Genomic DNA, 27,334 nt, shown 5'->3' on the forward strand with positions numbered 1-27,334 from the left:
CACTGACTTAGCTAAAGCCAATGAGAAATACACACCCCATTTTTGCACAAGCCTTGGAGGAGACAGACCGGCTAGAAGATAGTCTGAGATACGGGGAGGAGAGGGGAGACAAAGTATTTAAACAAGCCTGCACCTAAAATCCACACGCAGATTTGGAGACATCCTGGTCAGGTGACAGCTCAGGCCACCCACAACATGGGGAAAAGGAATAGGAACCTTCCTTGGGGAAGGGAATAGGATGGGGGAAAGGAATAGGAATGGGGGAATAGGATGGGGGAAAGGAATAGGAATGGGGGAATAGGATGGGGGAAAGGAATAGGAATGGGGGAATAGGATGTGGGAAAGGAATGGGGGAAGGAATAGGAAGGTCACCCAAAACATGAGGTAAAGGAATAGGAACCTTCTCCTATGGCACACCCACAACCACCATGTGCAGCACACTCACAGCCTTGCTCGCATGTGCTAACCAACCTGAGGAGAAGCGTGCCCAGCGTGCTCAGATCCTAGGAGCCTAGGAAGGAAAAAGGGTGACTACTTGGTGCCGCTCCCTTCTTTGCTCACAACACCCAAATAAATGCACAACTCCTGGCCCATTTATTTTTTTATGTGCCAGGTAACAAGAGGGCTCATTGTATTTGGACATAACAGTGGGCTAGGGAGAAGTTAAAAGGCTGTCTGTAATTATTCAAACACATTCTGCAACAGGTAGATGTTAATATTCCAATTTTCCAGTTGAGGAAACTAAGGATTGAGAAGTTGTATAGTAATAAAACCAGTCCATGTTAAGAAATGGAGATGGGATACAAAGTCTAATGCCAGGATGGATTTTAATTTTTTTTACATTGTGGGACTCTGAGAGAATCCCACGAAGGTTATCATCTCTTTCCCTAGTGACTGAGTTTGGATGTTTGTCCTCTCCAAATGTCATACTGAAATGTGATCCCCGGCTGGGCATGGTGACTCACACCTGTATCCCAGTACTTTGGGAGGCCGAGGTGGGCAGATCACCTGAGGTCAGGAGTTCAAGACCAGCCTGGTCAACATGGTGAAACCCCGCCTCTATTAAAAATACAAAACTTAGGCTGGGTGCTGTGGCTCGCGCCTATAATCCCAGCACTTTGGGAGGCCGAGGCAGGAGGATCATGAGGTTAGGAGATCAAGACCATCCTGCCTAACATGGTGAAACCCCGTCTCTACTAAAAAAATACAAAAAAATTAGCCGGGCGTGGTGGTGGGCGCCTGTAGTCCCAGTTACTCGGGAGGCTGAGGCAGGAGAATGGCATGAACCCGGAAGGTGGAGCTTGCAGTGAGCTGAGATCAAGCCGCTGCACTCCGGCCGGGGCGACAGAGCGAGACTCCATTTCAAACAAACAAACAAACAAACAAAAACAAAGAACAAAAATTAGCTGGGCGTGGTGGTGCATGCCTGTAGTCCCAGCTACTTGTTAGGCTGAGGCACGAGAATTCCTTGAACCTGGGAGGTCGAGGCTGTAGTGAGCCGAGATTACACCACTGCACTCCAGCCTGGGCGAGCGAGACTCTGTCTGAAAAAAGAAATGTGACCCCCAAGCTGGAGGTGGGGCCTGCTGGCAGGTGTTTGGCTCATGGGGGCAGATCCCTCATGAAGGGTTTGGTGCCATCCCCATGGTAATGAGTGAGTTCTTGCTCTGTTGGTTCATGTGAGAGCTGGTTGTTTAAAAAGTCTGAGACTTCCCTCTCACTTTCTTTTTTTTTTTGTTTTGAGATGGGAGTCTCACTCTGTCGCCCAGTCTAGAGTGCAGTGGTGTGATCTCGGCTCACTGAAAGCTCTACCTCCCAGGTTCACGCCCTTCTCCTGCCTCAGCCTCCCGAGTAGCTGGGACTACAGGCGCCTGCCACGCCTGACTAATTTTTTGTATTTTTACTAGAGACGGGGTTTCACCGTGTTAACCAGGATGGTCTTGATCTCCTGACCTCGTGATCCACCCGCCTTGGCCTCCCAAAGTGCTGGGATTACAGGCGGGAGCCACCACGCCCAGCCCCATCGCACTCTCTCTTGCTCCTTCTGCCATGTGACATGCTGGATCCCCTTCACCTTCCACCATGAATGTAAGCTTCCTGAGGCCCTCATCAGAAGCAGGTACCAGCACCATGCTTCTTGTAGAGCCTGCAGAACAGTAAGCCAAATAAACCTCTTTTTCTTTATAAATTACTCAGCTTCAGGCATTCCTTTATAGCAAGACAAATGGACTAATACACCCAGAAAAATGACTATATTTACATTTGTGTTAAATCTCCAGGAGGTTCATGGATGCCCTCTGAATTCCTTCAGAACCCCTGTTATTTGCAATTGAATAATTACTGTTATTACTTCCCTATGAAGTAATAATTTGGTCGAGACTTATTGGACAATTACTTCGTAGGGAAGCAAGTGGTTAAGTTCATAAGATGCAAGGCAGGAACAAAATTCGCCATAACTGAATCTGGCATGGGCTTCACAGGTACAGCAGCACTAAAATGAAATCAAGGCACTTGGCCAGGAGCAGTGGCTCATCCTTGTAATCCCAGCACTTTGGGAGGCCCAGGTGGGAGGACTGTTTGAGGCCAGGAGTTCAAGACCAGCCTGGACAACATAGTAAGACCCTATCTCTTAAAAGAGAAAAAGGAGAAATCATGGCACTTGCTAAAGAAAAGATAGTGGGAAGAAGGCTTTCTTAGGAAGTTATGGATAGTACCTAGTGCACAGGACAAGACAGGAGGTAGGTTTCTAGTTACATGGCCCTGTATTGGGACATTGAGCAGAGGGAAATCTTATTTACACAAACGCCAAATGAAGGGTGGATTGGATCCTGTAGTGGACTCTGTAGTTGCCTTTCCAGGTTCTATGTCTGTTTTCTAGGTCTGGTTGGAACTGCTCCCACTCTCAATTCCAGAACAGAACCCACTGACCTAAACCAATCAATGTAATCCCACCTCTTTTACCACGGTGGCTGCGTGTATGTGGACCATGCTTGTCCAGTCAAAGGGAGACCTATGACCTAGGGGAAGAGAAGTATTTCCCCTTCTGCCCAGTGACAGGCTATGAAGAAACAAGTCACAGGGCTCCTAGCAGCTCCTTGTGACCAAAAGGATAAGTCAGTTCTAAGATGAACCCAAATGAAAGACACATAGAAGAGAGAAAAACTGTCTTTGGTGATACCACTGAGCTCCTGTATCAAATCTTTCCTGCAGCCTGCTACCCCTGAGGCTAATACATTTCCTTTATTACTTATGGATAGCCTTCATAGACCATGATATTCAGATTTAATTCTCAATAACTGGGAACCACTGAATATCATTCTTCAGGCAGATAATTAAAATGTTCTGTATGAAGTTTAAACTGGTAGAGGTGTGTAGGAAAGATTAGAAGGGAAAGATGGGGATTAGGGAATGACAGCCTATATCAGGATGGTGGGAGTGAGTGCGGGAAGGAAGAGAAACACAAGAGAAGTACTGCAGAGAAAAACTGAACTTTTCTTCTGATTAGATGGGAGGCAAAGCAGAGTTCTGACATTTAGTTCACTCAATTTTACTTCTGATTGGTGACTTACTATGGTAATGTAATACCATAACACAATGATCTCCCCAAAATTACAAACAAAGTAGTCTCATATTTTATTAACTGGGTCACAAATAATGTGAATGTAATTAGAGTAAAGGTGAACATAATATGGTAGCAAGACAAATAGTGTCATTTTCAGTTGATGTTGATGTTTTATTTGCATGCCTGCCTCTGGGACCACAGGTAGGATGACCATATAATTTAGAACATGTTTGAGAGAAAGAGAAGTGCATCCAGGACCACAAGTATTAGCTTGGGCAACATGGGACATAAGGCCACCCAAAACATGGGGGAAAGGAATGGAGGTGAAGGTGTTCTCTATAGCACATGTCTGAAGCTGGGCACAGCTGGAAAGAAACACTAAGCTTTCTCCTCCGTCATGATGGAGGAACACCCATATGGGGAATGATAAATCATCCTGAATGAAAGCAGTGCCCAATCAGACCTTGCCTCTGGTGTTAGCTCCACAAAATAAAAGGGGAAGTGGGTAAACGTGGTTGATGGACTCTTCTGTCTCTCTGTTTATAGAAAACTCTTCCATCTCTTGTTGGCATTTATGACGCCAGCACTTCACTGACATCCCACAGTGGTCTGCTCTTCCCCAGGACTCTGGAATCCTCACTGCTTCTCCGTCCCCTGCTCCATCCACACGGAAACACCATTTGCACATCCTCAGTATCTTAAAGAGCTGTTTGTACCAAAATTACTCACCCACTGATTCCAACGATAAATGTTTTCATAATTAGCTTTGAAAACCACAGCTTCCTAATATTTCCTAAAAGTAAAAAAAAAAAAAAAAAATTCAAATGCATTTCATTTAGATGTCTAGGGAGATAAAGAATCCTAAATTAGGAACACCAGCTGAGAGGGGAGGGTGACAGTGACCTCTCAGCACAGCCCCGCATTATCCACATTCCCTGCCGTACTGGCTTCCCCTGCTACCACTGAGTGCCAACAGCCGGGACGTGCTCAGGGCCTCTCAACCAGTTGAACGTCAGGTGAGCTGCGGAGCACTCCCCCTTGAATGTCTGTTTTCCAAGCGTGGAAGAGTTGCTAGGCCACAGTGTGGTATATGAAGTTTCATTCTCTCCTTAGCCAGGTTGCCTTCCACCTGCACAATTCAGTCACCTGGGTATGACTCATTATCAGTGAGGCAGGGACCTCTGTGGGCTGGCCTCTTTCTCCCCTGATAAGACAGGAAAAAAGTTGCTACTGACCAGAGGCAAAATGAAGCTAATGCCGTTTAAAGATGAGATTTCTTCACCCAAAAGCCCAGCTCTTGGGCCTGGCTAGGTACATTTTTTTTGGAAGCAGGCCAGATAGTAAATATTTGACACTGTGTGGGTCAAGAGGCAAAATCTAAATTGTTATGTATGGACTTATATAACAAGAGAAAAAATATTTTCACAAATTTTTGTGATGAAATTCAATATATAATCATAATTTTTTTTAACAGGTCTACTAATGACAAGAATGAAATTCCCTTTTATTGGGCTATCATTTCCCTGAATTGGATTTCTGTAGTGCTTTCTACATGACACTGCAAATGTTCAGGCAGAGGGCCAGGTTAAGCCACCGGCTGCTGTTTTGTGGACCTTTGGTCTAGTGGATGGAGGGCAGTTTCACTAAAGCAGTCCTTGGTTATTACAATGAGCCATTTTTCATCATTAAGTGAAAAGGTGAAGCGCAGCTGGAGGGAACCTTAATAGTGGCTGCTGAAGGTCATCTCTGACAGTCACTGTTCTTCATTCCTATCTGCTGGGGGGGGGGGCGGTGGCCAGGGACCTAGGCTGTGTAGCCGGGGGCAAGTGGCTACCTGTCAAGCTGGAGGCTCCCAGCAATGCTCCAGTTCCTATGATCTGTGTCCACAGTCTCCCTGGGGAGGGGTTATGCAGAAAAAAGCCTGGTGGGGAAAGGGCTATTGTTGCCTGACTTCTTGACCTTTCTAGAATATTCCACATTGACTACAATTGCTTAACACTGGGTCCAATTCCATTAACAAGTCTGTGTGAGACAAGAATTCAATAATGACTGTGATAAAATAGCAGCCGGGCACGGTGGCTCATGCCTATAATCCTGGCACTTTGGGAGGCCAAGGCAGGCGGATTGCTCGAGCTCAGGAGTTTGAGACCAGTCTGGGCAACATGGTAAAACGCTGTCTCTACCAAAAATACAAAAGATTAGCCAGGCATGGTGGTGTGCTCCTGTAGTTCCAGCTACTTCGGAGGCTGAGGTGGGAGGATTGCTTGAGCCCGCAAGGTGGGGGTAGCAGTGAGTGGAGATTGAGCTGCTACACTCCAGTCTGGGTGACAGCGAGACCCTGGCTTAAAAAATAAAATAAAATAGCAGAACAAGTTGGATATTTGAGTTTCATCCAGAGTTATGTTGTTGAGTCACATCTCCATCCAAATTTACAAGATGTATCGAGGGAACGACTGCATACAATGAATATTGTAAAATACATTTTTATGTTGTAATTTTTCTGCTTTTGAATTTTACTTTACCCTATTCTTATTTTTTCGGTATGTCCGTGCAATGATGCCAACTAGCCTTATTTTGGGAAGGGAGAGGCTGCTCTTTATCTCACTTTTGTGGCGATACATGTTCTTTCTCTTACAAAATTATGTTGTCAAAAATTGTTCGCAGAGTGATATCCTCACTTGACCAAATAAAATAAAAATTCATAAAACTTTGTCATTCCTTGCCCCCATTTCACTTATTTTTGGATAGCTCGCTGAAGCACAAATTCTCAAACTTGGAGAAGTATAGCTTTAGAGATTACTTGGTCTACCTCTTCATTTTGCAGAAGTGGAAACTGGCTCAGACAATAGAGCGATTTGCCTAAGGTCACACAGACAGTAACTGGAAAAGCCAGATATGAAACTAAACCAGTTGAGTTGACTTCTTTCCATCACTCCAAGCTGCTAAAAAGCACTTTATTACTAACAGCAAAGAAAGGGTGTTACATATGTGCTAGCTTAATTGTCAGGCTCTGATGGATAATTGATGTCATTCTTACTGATGTATTATTGATGGGGCACTATTTGCTGTGCACACAGAATGGAAAGGACTACTGGTCCCCGTCCTAATTGCCACATCTGTGCTTACACGTGTGACTGTTGCATCAATTACATGGCATGTAAATAACAAGTGAGCATGGTTGTGGCACGGGAAATAGGCTTGAGGGGGTTACTTGCATTCAGGAACCAGGAGTGAGATGGCATAAAAAACTCACTTATAAAATCTCTTGGATACAGTGAAATGTAAGTTTTGTTTTTGTTTTTTAACTGAAACAGGAACTCCCAGTTCTACATTAGTTAGCAGTCTGGGCCTGTCCAAGCCAGTGTTTGGGTAAATGCTGGGCATACCCTATCAGCAATGAGCAGGTAACAATGTGACCGGAAGGGTGGGCAACTGGAACATGCAGAGACAAGAGAGGCAATAGGGCTAAGTGACTAGGGTGGGTGGGGGTAGGCCTAGCAATCCTGAAGTCATTTATTTCAAAAACAGTGTGCATGCACAGGGCAGCTTTAGGGGAGCTCCAGGTTCAGGCCTGGCACTGTCCACCTCCACATCATGTTCTACTGTTTCATTGCCTGTTGCCCTCTATAAGAACTATTAAAAATCACCGAGGTGGCCGGGTGCGGTGGCTCACGCCTGTAATCCCAGCACTTTGGGAGGCCGAAGCGGGCGGATCACGAGGTCAGGAGATCGAGGCCATCCTGGCTAACACGGTGAAACCCCGTCTCTACTAAAAATGCAAAAAAGTAGCTGGGCGTGGCGTCGGGCGCCTGTAGTCCCAGCTACTTGGGAGACTGAGGCAAGAGAATGGCGTGAACCCGGGAAGCGGAGCTTGCAGTGAACTGAGATCGCACCACTGCACTCCAGCCTGGGTGACTGAGCCAGACTCTGTCTCAAAAAAAAAAAAGAAAAAAAAAAAAAAATCACCAAGGCTACAGTGAGCCATGACTGCGCCCGCCACTGCATTTCAGCCTTGGCGATAGAGCGAGACCCTCTCTTGAAAAAAAACCAAAGCAAACAGACAAAAAACAACCCCAAAACTGCCTCCCAAGAAACCAAAAACAAAACAAAACATCAAATTTAAAAAGCTTGCAATTATGATTTGCCAGGCTTCATGAAGCAAATGCAAGCTTCGTACAAACTGTAAATCATGTGATGTGTCCAAAGAGTCATCATTTCAGGGCACGTCTATCACTAGAATCCACACCACCTTCAATCTCACGGAATATCTGTGTAGTTTATTTTCCCGGTGTGTGCAAAGCTTTCCTCAACAGCAGAGAGCTTTTGCATAGCGGGAGAACAAACTAGGATAGCCAAGAGCAAATCTAAAATGACTAATTTCTATTTTTTACACTTTTTTTTAACCCTAAGTAATATGTTGTTGGGTTTTTTTTTTTTTTAATTCAGATGTGTTTATTATGTTTAATTCATTTCACTACTAAACATTTACATTTTGGATTCTAAACAGCAGAACGGTCAGAAGTGGCATGTGCAGAATCAGCAGATTGTACGAAGAGGGCAGCTCTCTAACGCAAATGATCTGAAAGACAAAGTTCCTGCTAAATGTGCTCTTCAAATGTATCTACAGGACAGCCTGATATTTTAAAAAGAGGAAAATGTTTCCAGGACTTCTCACTCTGTATTCTATTCAACGGCTATTTTGATTCTCTTCTTCCAGGAGATAGGGCAGTCTTTTCCTACTATTGTTTAAACTTTGCTCCCTTTTGGTAAACAAATACCTCAAGGCTGGGTTTTTTTTTTTTTTTTTCCTAAGACACTCTCGCTCTGTCACCAGGCTGGAGTGCAGTGGTGTAATCTCGGCTCACTGCAACCTCCGCCTCCCGGGTTCAAGTGATTCTTCTGCCTCAGCCTCCCGAGTAGCTGGGACTACAGGCGCCCGCCACCACGCCCGGCTAATTTTTGAATTTTTAGTAGAGATCAGGTTTCACCATGTTGGCCAGGATGGTCTCGATCTCATTGACCTCGTGATCCACCCGCCTTGGCCTCCCACAGTGCTGGGATTACAGGCGTGAAGGGCTGGGGTTTTTGAAAACGCAATTCATGCCCCTCCCCCGTTGGTTTCATTTATGTAGGTTCTTGTGTAAATAGTTTTTTCCTTCCCCAAATACACAATTAATTTACAATATTGACTGTTATTTTGAACTTATGCCATTGGCTTCCTTGTGTGCTCCAGTTCTTTCCTCCCACCGAAGATAATATCCGCTAGATCAGGGGTCGGCAAACTTTTTCTGTCAAGTGCCAGATAGGAAATGCTTTGGGCTTTGCCAGCTGCTACTCAACCCTGCTGGGTAATGCGAAAGCGGCCACAGACAACACAGATGCAAATGAGCGTGACTGTGTTCCAGTAAAATTTTACGGACACTGAAATCGGAATTTCATGTAATTTTCACGGACACTGAAATCGGAATTTCATGTAATTTTCACGTGTCACAAAGTATTATATTTCTTTTGATTTCTTTTCAGCCATTAAAAACGTAAAAAAAAAAAAAAAATTCTTAGCAGGCCATACAATAACAGGCAGCAGGCGGGCAGTAGGTCATCACCCCAACGCTAGAGGAATGAGACCATTTCGACCCGCGAGGATCGAGTACTGAATCCTGTCCCTGGCGACTTCTCCCAGCTGCGCGGTCTCTTGGAGGCAGAGTTCCCATTTTCAGGATTATGCCAGGGCGCTAGAGCAGGAGTCCACGTGCTCCTCGGCAGGCCACCTATCAGTTCTCTGAGGGTGGCAAGAGTCCAGGCAAGGCTTTCAAGGTGTAACCAAGTCCCGAGCTCCAGCACAAAAACCCTCTGGAAACACCTCCAGGCCCCACCAAGGCGGCGCGGCGCGGCGCGGCAGGGGCGAGCAGGTAAGCACTCACCTGGCGCCAGTTCGAGTCCTCCCAAACACAGCGGCAAGGGCGACAGCCAGGCGCGCGCCTGTCCCCAGTGCGCCGCTACCCGCAGCTCGCTCCCCGACAGGCCCACAGCCTCTTTCTCCACGATTCTCCTGGATTAGAGGGATGCCAGGTAGCGGTGGCCACCTGAGGCCCCTTTCCACTCAGCTCTGCCCCGGGTTCCAGCCCCCGTTGGGGCGGGGCGGGGCTACGGCGAGCGTGGCCTCTCCCGCGCGCCCCTGGCCAGCTCCGGCTCTTCCCTATTGGGAGCGCGCGCGGCCCGCGGCACTGGCGCGCGCCCGCTTCGCCCTCGCTCGGCTCCGGCCCGTTCCGCCGCCGTGCGCGCCGCCCGCGCTCCCACTGCGGCGAAGCTGCCAGCCCGGGAGCCAATAAGCGTTCGGCTAGGCAGGGTCCACTTCCTCGTCGGCCCGGCTGGCGCTTAGGACGGCTCCGGCGGCCGTGGGGCGGGGCGGGGCACACGGCGGAGCAGCTCTGCCTGCGTCCGCTCTTTGCGCAGCCAAGGGTGGGCGCCGGTCCTGAGAGGCGCACCGTTGTAAGCCAGACAAAAAGAAACTGGGGTGCCTGAGTGCCAGGTGGCGGGCAAGCGGTGGGCTTTTCGGCGGGGTCTTTAGGATTTGCAGCGCCAGGAAGCGAGATGTCGAAGCCGCCACCCAAACCAGTCAAACCAGGTGAGGGACGTAAGGGAGGCGCTCGTCGGGTCCTCTGGCCGCCGCGGTGCCGGCCCCTCCTCTGCCGCTTGGCAGGGAGGACCTGGCGCGCACCCGGCCCCGAGCCTGGCTTACGAGATCTGCCCCACTGGGATGGGAGCTCTTTTGCGTTCGCTGTTACCGGGGAGGGATCGATTTTGATAGCGAGAGGATTTCGAGGGTTAAAAAAAAATATATATATATATATTTAAAGGGGAGTCGACCTCACTTTTGCTACGTTGTCATTCGCTGAAACTTTCAGAGGGTGTGATGGCAACGTCCCATGGAAGTTTTCCGGAAAGACAGGGCCATTGATCTCCCTTTAAAAAATGTCTTGAAATGGTCTTTAGCCACTTCCTCTTTTCTCAGTGTTTGTCACTGTCAAGTTAGGGTTCCTGACCGGCCAGAGCGAACGGGAAGTGCAATGCTTGCAGGGTGGGGTGGGCGAGCGAGCCTCCTTCGGGACTTAGGCTAGGAGCAGCGTTTGAAATTGACCTCGGGATCGTGGAAAGAGCGTTTAGAAAACCCCGTGCTCGCGCTCCTGGTGGAAAGAATCTAGGATGCGAAAGTAATCTCAGCTGTTGCTATTCGGAAGTGTCATTTTATCATCTCCTTTGCCTTCGCTCTCCCAAAGACGTTGGCGTGGTAAACCTGAGAGGACTGAGATTACTACATTCCTCAAAGCAGTTTTCTTGGCGGATTGTCCTTGTTCATTTTTGCTCTGTTCTTAGACTATTTTTTGTGATATGCAGAAATAAGCGAATTATGAAAGAAACTGACGTATTTTAATTAAATATTGTAACCTACTCTTCCGCGCGTTCATTTGGGTAGGTACTTAGAAAGGACTGACGTATTTCAATACTTTAACAACTCTTAGGTGCTTTCATTTGGGTAGGTAATTAAGGGAAATACGGGAAATGGAAGATAAATGACTCCGATGTATTCTTGGTTATTTTCACTCCCATCTTGTGTAATTTCGGTATAGCGAAATGCTGAAATTTAGTCCATTTACATCAAATTTTGAAGTAACTTTCGTTGCAGGAGATAAGAGTTTCAGTGATTAATTTTTTCCTTGATTTTCCTAAACTCTACAGCTTTCATACTTGTCTGGTTTTCTTCCTTTGCGTTCCTGCCGTTGGAGTATGAAGTCCCTTTATATGATAATCATGTACATACGTATGGGGAATAGTCCTTCACTGAGGACTGACATCTTGGTGGGCTGAGTGTGAAGGAAGTTGCTGAGACTGGCTCTTCCCTGAGTAAAGATGGGGCACAGCTAGAGTTGGGCTCTGCATTGCATTAGATGTGGAATCTGATGAGAAATTTCCATTTTAAGTGCATGTGTATGAGGTAGCTTTCTAAACCCAGGTGCAAATCAGGACCTCAAGTATCTAACAATGCAGGGTTGTTCTTTAATAGCTAAACAATATATATTTTTTCTGACCACCTGCGGCCTATTGAAATACATTATTTTAAAGAATGCCCTGAGAAAAAGTTCATGAGTTTTTTTTTTTTTTCTTTTTTAAAAATCTTTTCAGGCATATTAAATGTCTGTATTGAAAATGACAGGTGTGTGTATGTGCACACAGTAGTGTATACTTGTGCATTCATTCCCACTTGGGGGTTGAGGGATCATCCTGTTACTAATTGTGGATACATTCCCAGGAACCTGCTTTCTCCTTCACGTCAGAAAGCTTGTGGTTAAACGTGACTGGTGTTTAGAGGGAATTTTGCATTTTATTTTATTTTATTTTGTTTTATCTGGTCCTTGATTCAGGATACAGGGAATTTTGAATGAACATTAATTTATAAATGAGATCCAGACACAAAGTTACCATAGAAATGGGTTTGCCAGTTTAGTAATTTACAGTCAGAAACATTACTGCCAATCAGACTTGATAATGTGGGTGGGCTACCTTAGTAGAAAAAAAAGCAATGACCAGGAGCAGTGGGTCATGCCTGTAATCCCAGCACTTTGGGAGGCTGAGGTGGGAAGAGTGCTTGAAGCTAGGAATTTGAGACTGGCCTGGGCAGCATAGCAAGACCCTGTCTCAACAGAATACAAAAAACAAAAACAGAAATGTCCTATTGTAGTACTGTCCCACATTTACTGTGTGTTAGGCAATGGCCTAGTCACTTTTACATGTGTTAACGCATTTGCTGTTCTCAACAATCTTATGAGGTCAGTACCATTATATTGTTCCTGTTGCACAGATGGGGAAATAAAGATGCGCAGAAATGTTATTTAATTTGTCTAAAGTCAACAGTTAGAGTGGGGGATGTAGCAGGCAGGATTAAAACCCAGGTAGTCTGGCTTTGAAGTATGCACTCTTTTTTTTTTTTTTTTTTTCCTGAGATGAAGTCTCCTCTCTCGCCCAGGCTGGAGTGCAATGGCACAATCTCGACTCACTGCAGCCTCCGCCTCCTGGGTTCAAGCAGTTCTCTGCCTCAGCCTCCCAAGTAGCTGGGATTACAGGCGCCCGCCACCAAGCCTGGCTAGTTTTTTGTATTTTTAAAAGAGATGGGGTTTCACCATCTTGGCCAGGCTGGTCTTGAACTCCTGACCTTGTGACCCACCCGCCTTGGCCTCCCAAAGTGCTGGGATCACAGTGGCGTGAGCTACCGCCCCCAGCCGAAGTCTGCACTCTTAACCATTTGCAATTCTGCCTTGAGTCATAGTGCTCCATTCACATTGGTGGTCATGTGTATTTTAGAGCTGGTGGTCAGGAAGTCGAAAGGGAGGGGCCTCTGGTCTACAGACCTTCTTGTCACAGATGCACATAAAGGTCACCCCCTGGCTGGTACAGCAAGGAGAGTGGTGTGGAGCTTTACTTTCTTGTCCTGCAGGCAAGCTACATGGATACAAATCTCCAAAGACAGCATGGGATTGGGGACTTTGGGGTTGTATTTAATTTTTTGGTTTGTTTATATCCTACCTCTTTCCAAAGGACTTCTAAAAATACACATGATCTGAGAGAGAGGAAAGAAAGATAAAGCAAGGTCATTTTAGAGGGAGGGAAGAATGATAAGATGAAACAAGAGGAAAAGCTAGCTTACAGACAGACTTGCGTGTAGTAAGGTCACTGTAGATTTGGCTCTCAGCTGCAAGCCGAGAGAAAAATCTCAAGATTCACAGTGCTCATAAAATTAAAATGTGTCACTTGCTCTGAAAAGTAGTTATTTTAATGGCATTGAGATCTGAGACAGATTTTCCTGTGGGTTCTCTTAAAGTGTTGGAGTGGCCTGGATATCTCTAGCAGAAATACAAGACAGAACATCCTAACTGTGTTTCTTATAGCTTCTTTCAGAGCAAGATGTGGGTAAAACAGCATGGCTCAACTCAGTAGACAATACTAAAAGGAAAGGAGCTAGATGAGTAAGGACAAAGGACTCGCTGGAAGATATTAAAAGCGAGGGACATTAAGCTATAATGCAGACTAATTGCATCTTTCCGGCTGATCAGCACATGCCCAACAGGGGCACCGTTGGTGGAAGGAGGCTGAGAAGTCCTGGGCAGATACCAGTGGGAGACCCTGGCCATATTTGTACCATCTGGAGGATAGATCAGGGTTACTTTCTTGGGTTTTTGGCTATATCCAGAATTCATTTGCTAAACATTTCTTAATACATGTAGCTCATATTTTAGGCCCTGTGCTAGACACTGGGGTTCTAAGGAGCAGTAACCTAAGGTGTCATTCACGAGGGTCCTGAGTCTAATGGGGAAGACATATGTATCTATAGATATTACCTAGAGTATCCCATATCTACAACTGGATGGCTGATCTCATTCATTTTGTCAAAAAAAAAAGAGCTTATAATTAAAAATATAAGTAATTTTTTTATTTTTAGAAAATTTGGGAAAAGGTAAACAATAAATATATAACTAAAATATAGAAATCATCCCTGTCATCTACTGATAATCATTATTTACATTTGGTTGAATATTGTTTCAGGTTTCTTTCTTCTTCACGTCCATTTCATTTCAAAAAAAATAAAAACAATTATCCTTAGAACAGTGTCTCAGCTTCCATTTGAAATGTCTTGCTGTTGGTTGGTATATGTTTCCAAAAGGTTGTATGGTATTGCCCGCATTCTGCTTGAAAAATCAGTTCTGTCGCATCTTGATCTTTCCTTGCTTACTGATTTTGTTTCTGTAGAATCACTTTTGGCCACACAAGGTCTGTCATTGAAACTTTCTCTCTTAACTGTTATCTGTGTCACCATGGTACTCTGCTAAGATGTGTTTCAATTTCGTGGTCTTTAGCTCATTCTCTATGGTTCTTTCCTTCCTTTTCTTTTCTTTTGGAGGTGGGATTTTGCTGTGTTGCCCGGCTGATCTTGATCTCCTGTGCTCAAGCAGTCTTCCTGCCTGAGCTTCCAGAGTATCTGGAATTATCCGTGCTTACCACCAAACCTGGCTGGGACCCTCCTTTCCTTTTTCTGAATGAGTACGACCTCTTAGTTTTACACATACAGCATTTATGTTGTTTTCAGCCGCTCTCAGAAGCCTTGCAGTTCAATTAGCGTGAATCTGTCTGTCTTGTTAGAGTGTAGAAGTGTAGAAAACAGAACTTTTGTTCTCATGAAATCTTTAAAAAAAATATTTTATTCTGAGAGTAAGGATGGGCCAAAGAATACTAAATGAGATTTGGGCCGTAAAATTATCTCATTCTAAGCAGGTTTGGTAGCCCTCTATTGTAGTTGGAAACCTGATGTCTGACCTTGGCCATTTTTTCCCAAATGGCTTATTGATTTTGGTGGTGAAAGTGAAGCAGCATAAATATTTCATGTGCCTTGTGAAAATAAATTCATGGAACTTTGAAGAAGCAAATGTCAGTGTTTCAGATTCTTTTGTTATTCAGAGTAAAAAGTCATAAAACTTAAAAGACATCACACACATGCTGCTTAAATAACAGTTTTGAGAGAAAAAGGTTTTCATCTAAAATGAACTCAGTTTTTGTGTGTTTTACCCCAACAAAGGAATTAATCAAAAGTGAGGTGAAATATGCATGTGAATAGTCTTCTTTTATAGACTTGATACTTTTTATACCTGATGGCAGAATAAAGCCTGAGAAACATCTTGAAAATTTCAGAATGATGGTGATGATGATGGGAATGGTTAATGTAAATTTGGCCCTATATGTCGGGGACTGCACCCAGCACTGTGTATGCTCTGTCTCCTTTAATTATTCTGACTTTCCTGTCAGGTGGGTGGGTCCTCATCTCCCTGTTTTATGGATGAAGTAGTACTTAATGAGATCAAGTAAACTACCTAAGATCTCAAAGCTAGTGAGTGGTTGGTGTGACCTGGAAGTGGAACGTAAGCTTTAATTGGGTCCATGCATGTGAGCAGAGAAACCTGCCAGAGATGTTATTGGGTTGGACCTGCTTTGGTTGGACAGTCATTTTATTAGCTTATGCAGTTGTGTTATTGGTATTTGGTTTGTGTAACTGCCCTCTTTCAGTGGATCCGTATTAGACCATTAAACTATATACTTTTTGAGAGTGGAATACTCTTTTATTTCTTTGTAACTGCACAGCGACTAAATCATTTATGAATGACAGATACGTAAAATGCTTTGATACAAAAAAAAAAGGTGGTTTTTTTGTTTGTTTTTGTCTGAAAGAAGGTGGGGGGTGGACTCAGAGACTGTGATTGGGCTTTTCTTGTAGCTTTACCACAAAGGAGCAAAGGCTGGAGGTTGTGTGCCTCTGATCAGCACTCCTCCCTTCTGGAAATACTGGGGTTCCCTCCCTTGGTGTTTCAGCATTCCCACAATCTGACTTACATGACTGGTGCAGTGAGATTTTCTAATACACACCTTATACCTCAAGGCACAACAGAAGCCATTGCCAAAGTTGTCCTCACTTGCTTAATGCACAGGGGAAGACAAACTACATTTAAAAAAAAAAATACAGAGACACCTTTCAGTGGGCTGATGTGAGCGAGCTGTCAAGATTCTCTATCAAATTAAAGGAGTTTCAAAAAAATTTACAGGCCGGGCACAGTGGTTCACACCTGTAATCCTGGCACTTTGGGAGGCTCAGGCAGGCAGATTACTTGAGCCTAGTAGTTTGAGACCAGCCTGGGCAACATGGTGAACCCTTGTCTCCACAACAAATATGAAAAAAATTAGCCGGGCTTGGTGGTGCGTGTTTGTAGTCCCAGCTACTCAGGAGGCTGAGGTGGGAGGATCACTTGAGCCTGGGAGGTCAAGGTTATGGCAAGCCACGATCGTGCCACTGCACTCCAACCTGGGTGACAGAGCGAGACCCTGTCTCAAACAAACAATGCAAATATTAGAACTAGGAGAACTTCCTGGTTCTTTTAAATAACTACATGGTATTCTGCTGAGCTCATTGAACCAGACCCTAACTAATGTACTTCGGGATTGTTTTCGATCTTTTGTTATCACAAATAGTCTCCCAACAGTATTGTTGTTGCTTACATGTGTAAATCCACAGGACAAAGTCCTGGCAGTGGGATTTGTTGTTTCAGAGGGTACGCGCACTGCTGTTTTCATAGAAATTTCCAAATCGCTTTTCAAAGAGGTCGTACCAGTTTACTTCCCTCCCAATAATGTATAAGCATGTCTTAAACAGAAAGATCGCAGTGCTTGTGATAGGAGATGTTATCAACGTGTGATCAGAGGGCTGGGAAGCACAGGGCAAGGAGCCTGAGGAAGCTGAGAAGATGTCACGGAAGAGGAGTAATCCAAGCAGAGTTCTGAATGCTGAGTAAGAGTTTGCTGGGCAGCAAAAGGGGAAAAGTCATTTGATTCAGGCGGAAATGAAAGAATGCATCCTCCTATCCACATTTGTCTAACTAAATAAGGGCAAAGCTTCTTTCAGAGAAGTCAAGGAAATTTGTTATGTGCACGGAGAACTGTGAACCACATAATTTTCTCTGAATAAAGAGAAGGCTGTTTATACCCCGTGTAACAGTTTGTGAAAAATGGTATTGCTCCACACAAAAAGCAGGAATTTAAATGCACACATCAGCTCTCTTCACAGATTGCTTATCTGTTTCTCAGAGTGTTAACAGTTGGTGTAGTAGGTGTTTAGTTTAGGGCAATGGGTTAAAGAGATTTAGCAGCTGCAAATCAGTTAAACAAGTTACTGGTGTGACTGCTGTGGCCTCCCCCCTCCTTTTTATTCAGTTATTTACCACTTTATGTCTGTGCATCTGTAGGATTTTTAGAAAGCCACAAGGCAAATTTCTCAGCTTACATTTGGGATAAGAGTTGGGGGATAGTTTTATATTTGTGCATTTTGATTGGCATGGAATTTTAAAACTCTTTAGCATCCCTTATAATTGGATAAGCTATTTTGGTTTTATATTCTTGGGACCCAAGAATGCATCTAATGTGGATCTTTTCTGCTGGGTACTCCCAATTTCCAGGGAGCCTGAGGGCAATTTGAATTCAAATTAAGGGAGATCCTCTAACCAACTCAGTTTATACTCACACTAGAGGGACTGTCTCAGGCCCCTTACAAGGGTCTGTCTGGCATCCGTACACTCCAGGAATTTTGCTTGGTTCTGAGAAACTCATGGATTCTATTTTAGGATTCCCGGCTTCCCAGCCAGGACTCACTCCCATGAGACAAAGAAATGACTTGAACCTGGAGGTTATCTTGGAATGTCTGTGTGTCTTCTAGGAACTTCCTGACCACATCCATATTTGGGGAGAAGATGCTTCCAAACCTTAGCTCACTGAGTGTGGGTTAGAGGGGGTTGGCTGAAAGAAGCCCCTCTAGGTTTTAGACACGGTTGGAAGGTATCTCAGACTCCAGAAGATTTGGAGGATCTCGGAGTCTCATTCTTCCTTATTTGAAAACCAAACTCTTATGCTTATGTCTGAAATGTTGACTACCCAGGTTCACAGGACTTTCTGGCTAGCATGTATTATTTCACTGCTTTCTTGGGCTTATTGTTTTGATGAGTCAGTGCTCAGATTTATCTGTAGCTAGCCCTGGGACAACTTCATCTGAGGGTATTCCTACTGGTTTTTCAGGCAAGGGAAGTGTCCATGAAACATTGGAATAGAAACCATCCCTGCCAAAGTTAATATTCTGATGGTGTGCCAAGCTTAAAATTGTTGTCGACCATATTTTTCTTTGGGGGAATAAATCATTCTCTTTGATCTCTGCATTCAGGTCATCCGAGCACCTGCTCACTAGAACCCGGGCCTATCTGAAGCTGTAATGTGAGGTAGGAGTCACTGCTATGGTGACTGCCTGCTTCCACTTTCAGGGAACCCTTCCCATCTGACAGGGCTTCTGGTCCTTGCCTAAGGCCTTTGCACTCTTGAAAACCTATTCTGTATCTAAATATTGGGGCTCTGAAGTGTAAACCCCAAATAAAACTCTAAGCTCCCTAACCAATGGAATGGACCCCTCCCCTCATCCAGATTTAACCTGAAAAACTAGTTCGGACCATGATAAACTGAGTTGTAATCAACTTTACATTTTCCAAACATCAAGTCTTCAGTGTCTTGATGGCCGTTCATGAACAACCACATTTTTTGAGGATCTCATTGGAATCTGTGCATATAAAGCCCTGGACATATTTAGGTCTCCAGAGTTGATGTTACTGAGTTATAATCACCTTTACGTTTTCCAAACATAAAAGGCTAATGGGGGTTGGACATGCCTTATTGTGAGTGGGATGAACTTCTGGCTGTTCCCCCCCCCTTTTTTTTTTAAAGCAACAACAGCTCCATTAGCACCAATTTTATAGTTAACTTTCTAGGTGACCTTTATAAGTCACTAAACCACTCTATGCCTCAGTTTCTTTTTCTTTTCCTTTTTGCTTTTTTTCTCTTTGAGGCAAGGGTCTGGCTCTGTTGCCCAAGCTTGAGTGTGGTGTGATGATCTTGGGCTTACTGCAACCTCTGCTTCCTGAGCTCAAGCGATCCTCCCACCTCAGCCTTCCCAGGGGTTAGGACTGCCAGTATGCATCACCATGCCTGGCTAAATTTTGTATTTTTTGTAGAGACAGGGTTTTACCATGTTGCCCAGGCTAGTTTCTTCACCTCATGCTAAATCTGATTTGAAATCATCTTCATGGCCTCATACTGGCCTCTCAATAATTTCTCACATTTCTGATTAATTTCATCTCGTTCTCCTTCTCCTAGACTCCTGGGCCATTTTCAATGATCCCCATCCCAACTCCCAGCTACTCAGTGCTCAGCAGCATGTGGATAGAAACATGGAGGAATTAAACACACCAAGCAAGGGCTTTTCATAAGTCCAGATTTCCATGAGAAACAACAAAGAGACAGGAAAGGACAGGATGAGGGTTAGGAAGGGGGTGTAACGTATTAATAATTAGGTCTGATCTGATTTCACTTAGGCTTTTGCTACATAGGGCAGTTTTAATTTTTTTCTTTTCTTGTAACTGTCTAGACAAAGAGAATACTGGGGTCTCCCTGCAGGAATATGTTTGGGGCTTTATATGCGCAGATTCCAGTGAGACCCTTGCAAAATGTGTTTGTTCATGAACGGCCATCTAGATACTGAAGACTTTCATGTTCGGAAGATGTAAAGTTGGTTATAACTCAACAACATCAACTCTGTAGGCCCAAGATGTGAGAATACTAGGTATTCTACTAGATTTTAGAAATTCTCCGTGCAAAATATCATTCAGGATCCTCTTGTCTCTTCTCATCTTATTTTTTCCCATCTCTTTTGGAGGTGATGGTTTTAAGCCATAGATTTAAATTCAGTCCTTTTTTTTTTTACAGAAATCACTGTATTTGATTCTAGAGAGGAGGGTTTTCAGTGCTTTATCTCGAGAAGAGGGAGGACTAATCTACTAAGAGAATGATTCTCTGCCTACCCATCACTCTGCCAGTTATACTGGCAGAAACCAAAAGCCTCTTTTTTTCTTTTTTATTTACTTATTTATTTGTGAGACAGAGTTTCGCTCTTATTGCCCAAGCTGGAGTGCGATGGCATGATCTCGGCTCACTGCAACCTCCGCCTCCTGAGTTCAAGCGATTCTCCTGCCTCAGCCTCCCAAGTAGCTGGGATTACAAGCACGTGCCACTATGCCCAGCTAATTTTTTGTGTTTATATTAGAAACGGGGTTTCATCATGTTGGCCAGGCTGGTCTCGAACTCCTGATCTTAGGTGATCCACCCACCTCGGCCTCCCAAAATTCTGGGATTACAGGGGTAAAGAAAATAACATTTATATATTTAAAGAGATTCTGATAAATGGCTTTTTTTTGTTTGTTTTTGCTTTTTTTTTTTTTGTTGTTAAGAAAAGGTATTGTTCTGTCACCCAGGCTGGAGTGCACAGCTCACTGCAGTCTCAACCTCCTGGGCTCAAGTGACCCTCCTGCCTCAGCTTCCTGAGTAGCTGGGACTACAGGCATGTGCTGCCAAGCCCAGCTATTAATTTTTTGTACAGATGGGGTCCCACAGTGTTGCCCAGGCTGGTCTGATGGGGTCTCCATAGTGGGACCTCCTGGGCTCAAACAATCTTCCCACTTGGGCCTCCCAAGGTGTTGGAATTAGGCTGGGTGCAGTGGCTCACGCCTGTAATCCCAGCACTTTGGGAGGCTGAGGCAGGTGGATCACCTTAGGTCAGGAGTTAGAGACCAGTCTGGCCAACATAATGGAACCCTGTCTCTACTAAAAATACAAAAAATTAGTTGGGCATAGTGGTGGGTACCTGTAATCCCAACTACTCGGGAGGTTGAGGCAGGAGAATCGCTTGAACCCAGGAGGCAGAGGTTGCAGTGGGCCGAGATCATGCCACTGCACTCCAGCCTGGGCAATCGTGTGAGACTCTGTTTCCAAAAAAAAAAAAAAAAAAAAAGCGTTGGGATTACCCACTACATCCGGCCAAAATGGCAATTTTAAGGACATAGAATTATACTTATGGGAATAAATTTTGTTGCTATGGCTTTAGAATTCAAACAAAAATCATTCTATTCATAGTGGAAAATTATTACAGTGCTCAAGTATTAGTTTTCCACTAAGTGTCTTAAAACCAAAGGTAAAGAACTACAATTTGTTAGGACAGAGAGCAAGAGATAGCAGAGTACTTCTGCATGTAGACAGTAGGTATAGAAGGAGAGCAAATTCCTAGTGATTATTCTGAAAGCCTACAATTTAAATGACCACTGCATATTGGTGGCAAGCCGCTGCCCCAGAGAGCACGGATTTTTCCTTCTTCTGTCTCCGTGAGCAGAGGCTATTCTCACTGCCACGCCATCCACATCTCCAACAGTAAATAGTTCTGCAGGCTCAAGGGCTTGGGAGGGAACCAGGGCATTCCTAGAAGTTTAAGAAAAAATTCCATTGTCTCCATTTCCTCCCTTCTTGTCCATGTGCCCATGTTCATAAAAAGATAAAATGATCTTCTGGGCATCCATCAGTGAAAAAGAGTTTTTTTTTTTTTTTTTAAGTCTCTGAGGCCAGGCACGGTGGCTCACACCTGTAATCCCAACAGTTTGGGAGGCCGAGGCAGATGGATCACTTGAGGTCAGGAGTTTGAGACCAGCCTGGCCAACATGGTGAAACCCCGTCTCTACTAAAAATACAAAAATTAGCCGGGCCGTGGTGGCGCATGTCTGTAATCCCAGCTACTCGGGAGGCTAAGGGAGGAGAATCTCTTGAACCTGGGAGGCGGAGGTTGCAGTGAGCTGTTATCAGGCCACTGTACTCCAGTCTGGGCAACAGAGGGAGACTCGTCTCAAAAAAAAAAAAAAAAAAAAAAGTCTCTGAGCAGCTGCAGCCTCAGGGGTAGGTGTGACCCGGGGGCCTTGGCCTGGCTGAAGGTAAGAATACGACCACAGAAGTATTGTCACAACTCTCCCCCACCTTCCTGAACAAAGGGGGATTTCTGCAAGGATGGTCCTGTAATTTACCCTAGTTTAATTACAGCCCCAGAAACCACAGCTTTTCACTTCCTGGCCTTCCCATTCTCTGGGGAAATCCTAAAGGACTCCATTCTCTTGTGCTTCCCTTCCTCCAACCCCTAATCTGAGCTGGCTTGGAAAATACCTTGACATTTCTTAGGGTTAAAATTCTCCCCTGGCCTTTTTGGGAGTCGCTTGGACTCCTTCGGTCTTTCCAGATCCTCCTGACTTCTGCCGAGCCCCTCCTTCCCATAAACAATCTCAACTCTCAGGACCAGGCCAAGCTGGAGAAAGAGCTCACCACCGGGGCTGTCTAGGCGGAGCCCTGGAATGGAGTGGCAGGTCTGGGCGTCAGGTCAGACATTTCCGGGTCACCAGGTGAGCCACTTTTATGATAGGAATGTGGCCCTTAGGAACACAACACCAGCCTTTTGAAGTAGTACTGCTGTGACTTGAGAGAGGGTGCGATTAGGGAAACAATTTTCAGTTTAAAGGCTGTTGTCTTAGTGAGTAGATGATCTTGGAAGAAACAGATGCTTTGGACAGCTTGTTAGTTTCTCATAGATGGCCTTTCTGAACTCATTTTCCTCTTTTTGGGTCTGTTAGAATTTGAGACATGGACTTTTGTGGAGGTTCTCATATGTGCTACATAAGAACATTTGAATCCTTCTGTTTTCTGAACAAAGAGGGGCTCTGTTTTCAAAGATATTGATAATCCTTTGCTTTACTTTTTCCTCTTGTGTTTTATAATCTTTCTCATATGTCCAAAGTTTGTATTATTTTACCAGAGTTCTAATATTAGCTAGAAATAGTAAAATATCCTCAGTTACAAACTTGGCCCCTGTGTATCTGTTGGGTCAGCTTTGATTGAACTCTTAGCTGAAGTTCAGTTCTGTCCCTAGTGATTCCCATTATGTCTTCTTAGATACTGTGTATATCCTGGTCTCTATATCAGGTTTGAAAGAGGTTGCGCTATAAATAAAGGGCACATTTATAACATCATGTTGTCTTGCTACCATGTATCTTCATAGATGGCCAAGACTAAGGCCATTAAAAAATTTTTTTAAGTTATTATTTTCTTTAGAGGTGGCGTCTTGCCCTGTCACCTAGGCTGGAAGGGCACTGGCACAATTATAGCTCACTGTAGCCTCCTGGGCTCAAGCTGTCCTCCAGCCTCAGCTTCCCATGTAGTAGCGCACATTACTATAGGCGCACGTTACTGTCCCAGCCAATTTTTTATTTTTGTTTTTTGTAGAGATGGGGTCTCACTCTGTTGCCCAGGCTGACCCTGAACTCCTGGCCTCAAGTGATCCTCCCACCTTGGCCTCCCAAAGTGCTGGGATTACAAGTGTGAGCTACCACATCCAGGCAGTGAGGGCATTTTTGTAATTTCATCTCTAAACAGTGGATGCACACATGCTCTGGCCTGGTGTTTTTTCACACTGTGAGTGGTGACTTGGTAGGTAGTCAAGTCAGTATAATTAGTCATGACTAGCGTCTTGAAGAAAAGAAAATAGAATACGAACAAAAAATATCAGAGTGAATCACTCAAAGTAAGGATAAGAAATTTTTGTAAGACCTTTTTTACGTTTCATGAGTGTGCGTGTCCTGATACGAAATACGTTTCTTCCTGTGGATCTCAAAAAAGTTTCAAAACCTCTAGCATCCGCTCACGCCCCAGTTTAATCTCTTGCCATCTTTTACCCCAGGATTCAGGCATGTTGATTGACTGGACATTCTCAGACCCTGCTTCCCGAACCCCAGACCCTGCTCTTTATTCTGGGGCTGCCTGACCCTGCCCCCTTTTGCGTGGGTAACTACTGTTTGTTTGTTTTTTAAATTTTTTTCTAGTCCTGTGGCATCACAGTGGATAACTACTGTTATCTCCAAAATTAAAGTAGATGCCACCTCCCACAATAGCCTGTGCTGATCATGAAGGTCTCCTCACTGTGTTCGTTTAAGTCTCCCTGTGTTCTCAGTTTTGTGGGTGTACTAGGCATGGCAATTTTTTTTTTTTTTTTTTTTGTGGTGAAGTCAGGAAGAGAAAGAGAATAAAGAAGGACTCATATTAGTAAATACATTGCCGATAAATCAAATACAAGTAGGCCAGATTATAAGCTCACACTTATAATACCAGCACTTTGGGAGGCCCAGGTGGGTTGATTGCTTGAGGCCAGGCATTTAAGACCAGCCCATGCAACATAGTGATACTCTATCCCTACAAAAAAATAGAAAGAAAAATTAGCTGGGTGTGGTGGCACGAGCCTGTGGTCCCAGCTACCCAGGAGTTTGGGGCAGGAGGTTTAGGAGGTCAAGATTACAGCGAGCTATGACTGCGTCACTGTACTATAGCCTGGGCGACAGAGCAAGACTCTGTCACAAATAAATGATAAATATATATAAAATTCAGGTCCTTGTAAGTTATTCTTCAAAAGGGCATTAAAAGAGAACACATTTTCCTGATTGTGTATGGGATACCTATTCATTGTAGACAATTTAGAAAATAAAGAAGAAAATAAATATGACTCATAGTTCTACCACTCAGAGCTAACGGTTGGCATTTTGATACTGTTTCTTTCCAGTTTTTCTTCCGTGCAGATTTGTGTTTTACATAGCTGATTGCATGTATAATATTACCACCAGCCTTTTTTTTTTTTTACATAACATCAAAAGATAAGTATATACCCCAAAAGCTAAATTTTAAGGGACACAATAAACTCTTATTTTAAATTATGGTAATTCTCTCTGTTGCTAGAGTGCTGGAGTGCTGGAGTGCCAGGCTGGAGTGCAGTAGCACAGCCTCAACTCACTGCAGCTTCGGCTGCCTGGGCTCGAGATTCTGTCATGTCAGCTTCCCAAGTAGCTAGGACCCACAGACCTACACCATCACACCCAGCTAGTTTTTTAAAAAAAATTATTTGTAGACAAGGTCTTGCTGTGTTGCCCGGGCTGGTCTCAAACTATTGGGCTCAAGCATTCCTCCCGCCTCAGCTTTCCAAAATGCTGAGATTATAGGTGTGAGCTTTGTTTGCTTAAAACAAGCATTACGGGCTGGGCGTTGTGGCTCAAGGCTGTAATCCCACATTTAGGGAGGCCAATGCGGGTAGATCACTTGAACTCAGGAGGTCAAGGGTAGCCTGTGCAACATGGTGAAATCCCGTCTGTACTAAAAATACAAAAAAAAAAAAGGTAGCCCAGCCCCAGTGTGGTGGCACAAGCCTGTAGTCGTAGTCTCAGCTACTTGGGAGACTGAGGTGGGATGATTGCCTGAGCCGGGGAAGTCAAGGCTGCAGTGAGCTGTGATGATGGCATTGCACTCCAGCCAGGGCGACTTAAGTGAGACCCTGTCTAAAACAAACAAACAAAAAGCATTATGGCCAAGTGCAGGGACTCACACCTATAATCCCAGTGCTTTGGAAGGACAAGGCAAGAGGATTGCTTGAAGCTAGGAGTTCAAGACCAGCCTGGGTAACAGCAAGACCCTGTCTCCACAAAAAATGTTTTTGAAAAGTTAGCTGGGCATGGTGGTTGTCATCCCAGCACTTTGGGAAGCTGAGACAGGAGGATCACTTGAGTCCAGGAGTTTGAGATTATAGAGAGCTATGATAGAGCCACTGTACTCCAGCCTGGGTGACAGAGTGAGACCCTGTCTCTAAAATTAAAAATAAACAAACAAAAAAAGCATTAGAATATCTCTTGCTGGGATATCATCTGTGATAAATTTTCTAGTATACAGGGTGAGGATTTCAGTAATGCTGTCTTGCCAGTAAGGAGAAACACAGGGAATAAGTCCCAGAATAGTGTAACAAGATGTCATAATTAATAGTAGCTAACATTTATGGGAACGTACAACACATCAGGAGCCGCACTCAGTACTTCACACGTGGTATTTGTTTAGTGTCTTTCAGTCCCTGGGTGCCAGAATTAAGAGCCCGGTATTCAGAGCATGGGTTCTGGAGCCAGAGGGGCCTGAGTTTAAGGCTCTTCGCTGCCACTCCCTAATTGTATGGACCTGGACTAGTTACTTACCCTCTCTAACCTCAGTTTCCCCAGCTGTAAAATAGGGTTAATAAAACATTTACATCACAAGATTGTTTTGAGGATTAAATAAATTGCTGTGAATTAGTACTTTGCGTGATGTCTGGCCCATGGTAAGTGTCCCATAAACATGAGTGTAGAAGGATAATTTAGTTTTGGATTAAAGATTTTGATGTTAGGGAATTTTCTGTCTTTGATCTTGCATATATGTAATCATTTGCCCAACCAGTCATTTCATATGGGAGGAAGTCGTGACCCAGGTTAGTTTGGGGTTGGGGAGAAGCAGGTTAGGAGCTACAGATCTTCACGTGGTGGCCCAGTGCTCTGTTTGTCTGACTTGTTACTTGCAGAGAAAGAGGACTACAAGGTAGAGGTCTGCAAATATCATCAATAAAGGGCTGAATAGTTAATATTTTAGGCTTCGTAGGCCACATATGGCTCTTTCAGCTACTCGGCTCTGCCATGGTATCATGTGAAAGCAGCCACAGACAAAAGACAAATGAATGCTGTGCTCCCATAAAACTTTATTCGTGGACACTGCATTTGAATTTCAGATCATTTTCATGTATCTTGAAATACTACTTTTCATTTTTCTCTCATCTGTTTAAACATGTAAAACTATTCTTAGCTTAAACGTCATACAAAAACAAGCATTGCCTTCATGGACGAGCCTTTGGACTGACCTTGCCTTTTGCGGAGGTGGCATGACCAGGGTAACCTTTTTTTTTTTTTTTAATTCCAAGGACAGAGATAATTTTCTTCCATTTTTCCCAAGGTCTCCCCAAACTGACATTGGAAGCACTTTGTCTTGAGATGAAGGGCTTTTAGGGACCTTGCTTTCTTTCTCTATTTTTTACCCAGTGAAGACAGTTGGCAAAGAGCTTGTCAGTTGAAATTTCAAACCCTGCTCTCTGGGATTTTTATGTTATATGGTGGAGACTAAATAAAATTAACCAGTGGGTATGGTCCCTCAAGATGTAAAAGTAAACCAAGTTTGCTGAAAGGCACTGAAAAGTATAAGCAAAGAAAAAAATGGATTAGAAAGGCACACTGTTAATAAACAGAACCCTCTTGCTAGAAAACACACAGGCTACTGTTTTTAGAGTCCGCTATTCCTGCAGCTGAAGTCAAGACATGTTTCAAATTCTTTAGGTTTTTTCTATTTCTTTTTTGGATTGGATAGGGGAAGTGATGGGGAAGAGGTGGTGTTAGAGAGAGG

General features: G+C 44.3%; 2 protein-coding genes across 7 annotated transcripts in view; one reads left to right on the plus strand and one right to left on the minus strand.

Annotated features, from left to right (window-relative positions):
- The window catches only part of NMRK1 (nicotinamide riboside kinase 1), a 29,104-nt gene extending 19,315 nt beyond the window's left edge, over positions 1-9,789 (minus strand). For 2 of the 4 annotated variants that reach the window (XM_025360028.1, XM_025360029.1), the window contains exons 1-2: positions 9,484-9,789; positions 4,292-4,355 (exon numbers count right to left, since the gene is read on the minus strand). Coding sequence is in view for 2 of the 4 variants with exons in the window: in XM_025360030.1 (XP_025215815.1) it covers positions 4,292-4,320 (29 nt within the window). In the remaining 2 variants the exon portion in view is untranslated. The remainder of the gene's footprint in view (positions 1-4,291; positions 4,356-9,483) is intronic. The other 2 variants (XM_025360030.1, XM_025360031.1) reach the window with 2 other exon arrangements.
- Positions 9,528-27,334, plus strand: part of OSTF1 (osteoclast stimulating factor 1) — a 58,361-nt gene continuing 40,554 nt past the window's right edge. The window contains exon 1 of one of the 3 annotated variants that reach the window (XM_025360026.1): positions 9,528-9,631. In XM_025360026.1, coding sequence (XP_025215811.1) covers positions 9,625-9,631 — 7 coding nt within the window. In that variant the 5' untranslated portion in view covers positions 9,528-9,624. Of the gene's footprint in view, positions 9,632-9,749; positions 10,197-27,334 lie in introns of those variants that run through there. The other 2 variants (XM_025360025.1, XM_025360024.1) reach the window with 2 other exon arrangements.

Source organism: Theropithecus gelada, chromosome 15, assembly GCF_003255815.1.
Source record: "Theropithecus gelada isolate Dixy chromosome 15, Tgel_1.0, whole genome shotgun sequence".
NCBI classification, from domain to species: Eukaryota; Metazoa; Chordata; class Mammalia; order Primates; family Cercopithecidae; genus Theropithecus; species Theropithecus gelada.